At 42.5% G+C, this 1,599-nt stretch overlaps 1 protein-coding gene across 1 annotated transcript in view; it reads right to left on the bottom strand.

Moving 5' to 3' along the window:
* Positions 1 to 1,209: 1,209 nt before the first annotated feature.
* LOC116850001 overlaps positions 1,210 to 1,599 on the bottom strand; it is a 1,399-nt gene continuing 1,009 nt past the window's right edge. Inside the window, exon 2 of the mRNA XM_032827763.1 lies at positions 1,210 to 1,567. Coding sequence (XP_032683654.1) covers positions 1,210 to 1,567 — 358 coding nt within the window. The remainder of the gene's footprint in view (positions 1,568 to 1,599) is intronic.

Raw genomic sequence — 1,599 nt, 5'->3', positions numbered from 1 at the left:
GTCATCGTCACCAAAGTAAAATTTATTGTTCGATGCGTTTACATTTGGTATCGTATGATAAGATTCAAAGGTGGTCAAGCCAAGTTCATAATCATTATCGCTCAAATCTATCAGGAAAGTAGCTCGCCGTAAGGGTGCTACTATTGCCCGTAAACGTCAGTAACATATTCGGGGAACTGTCAAACGAATACAGAGCTCTCGCAACGAAACATCAGGAATTTAAATAGGTTTGCCGTCGTCGACAGTTTGCAGAAAATGTAAACACAGTTGTCCGCAAGTACTTTCTTCGTAACGTTGATAGGGTGCGCGATTGTACTCAATTTTCACTACATCTCTTTCAAGATATCGAATCAATTCTTTGGGCGGTCAAAAATGACCAAAACTATCGAAATATATCGCGCGTTTTCCTCTCTTTGCGCACGCCACCCAGTGAGTACCAGATCCTTCAGCGTCGTCTAAATTTATGATACCGCTTTCGTTTATACGCGGTAACATCGGGAGTGCGTTACGCATAAACATACCTCGGAAAAATGGGATACGCAAGCGCTTCGCCAAATAGTCCAATTGAACGTTGGTAGTTGCACCGATAGACATTTTTATCGTTTCATCGATGTTTTTTTTTTTCTTCGAGACACCCTTTCCACGTTTGTATGGAGCAAGATAGACTCCTCGACCTTTCGTGACGTGATCTTCCATGGCACGATGATAACGTTTTAATTCTTCCAGTTGACGTTGAGCAGCCTTGTTATCATTCACAATCTTTGCAACTCCCGCTGCTTCTCCAACCAGCGAACCGACTACTCTCAATAACGATAAAACTGGCAAAACACCACCACGTTTCGCTACCGGAAGTATTCGTTTTTTATTCGTCTTCTTTCTCTTCGTTTTCAAACCCATGCCGAGTTTTGTCTTTGCTTTCATAGCCGCCCAGACGATGGCTATTTCTTTTATTATAAACAGTGAATTGTAACCGGATAAATTATGAAATATTTAATCTTATTGCATTAACAATAAACATTTTTATAATTCAAGTTACAAGTTGAGTGCGTGGAACCTCTGTACCGTCCAGTGAAATGGCAATGATTGCGTACGCGCGTATCCTCCACCGCGAATGGTTTCTCCCACATGTGACAGTGCGTCGCGTTACGAAATGCCGCCTACTGTGTTTTCGACAAGTTTCCATGGGGACGTTGGTGGATAAAATTACTTTTACGCGTGCGCTAACTTTTCGAGTTGTTTGACCCATGAAATGCAATCAGTATCGCGACGGATTCGAAAATATGACAACGAATCGTCATACGAGCAACGCAAGTAATACGCTATGCTAAATACCTTGTGATGCTGATTCGTGTGCGATTTGTGATCTTCCCCGTTCTTTGCGGTCTTCTCTAGTGTACACTTCAGATCAGAGTACACTATAAATGGGATTCGCTCCTTCCTGCTGTAATTGCGGAAGCTTAGCCACTTGTTGTCCTCAGTCGGCAGAATGATGGCGCAGTCGTTCAATTTTTGGCAGTCTGTGATGTGACTCTCCAGCTTCTCGTTGGAATGGAAATAGTGCCGACACCTACAAACATTACAATTTTCACTTACTATCAT

This window comes from Odontomachus brunneus, unplaced genomic scaffold (genome assembly GCF_010583005.1).
Source record: "Odontomachus brunneus isolate Ranch 3 - 2012 unplaced genomic scaffold, Obru_v1 Obru_scaffold_130, whole genome shotgun sequence".
NCBI classification, from domain to species: domain Eukaryota; kingdom Metazoa; phylum Arthropoda; class Insecta; order Hymenoptera; family Formicidae; genus Odontomachus; species Odontomachus brunneus.
Note: the sequence above shows the minus strand (reverse complement) of the source record. Positions and strands in the feature narration are given on the sequence as shown.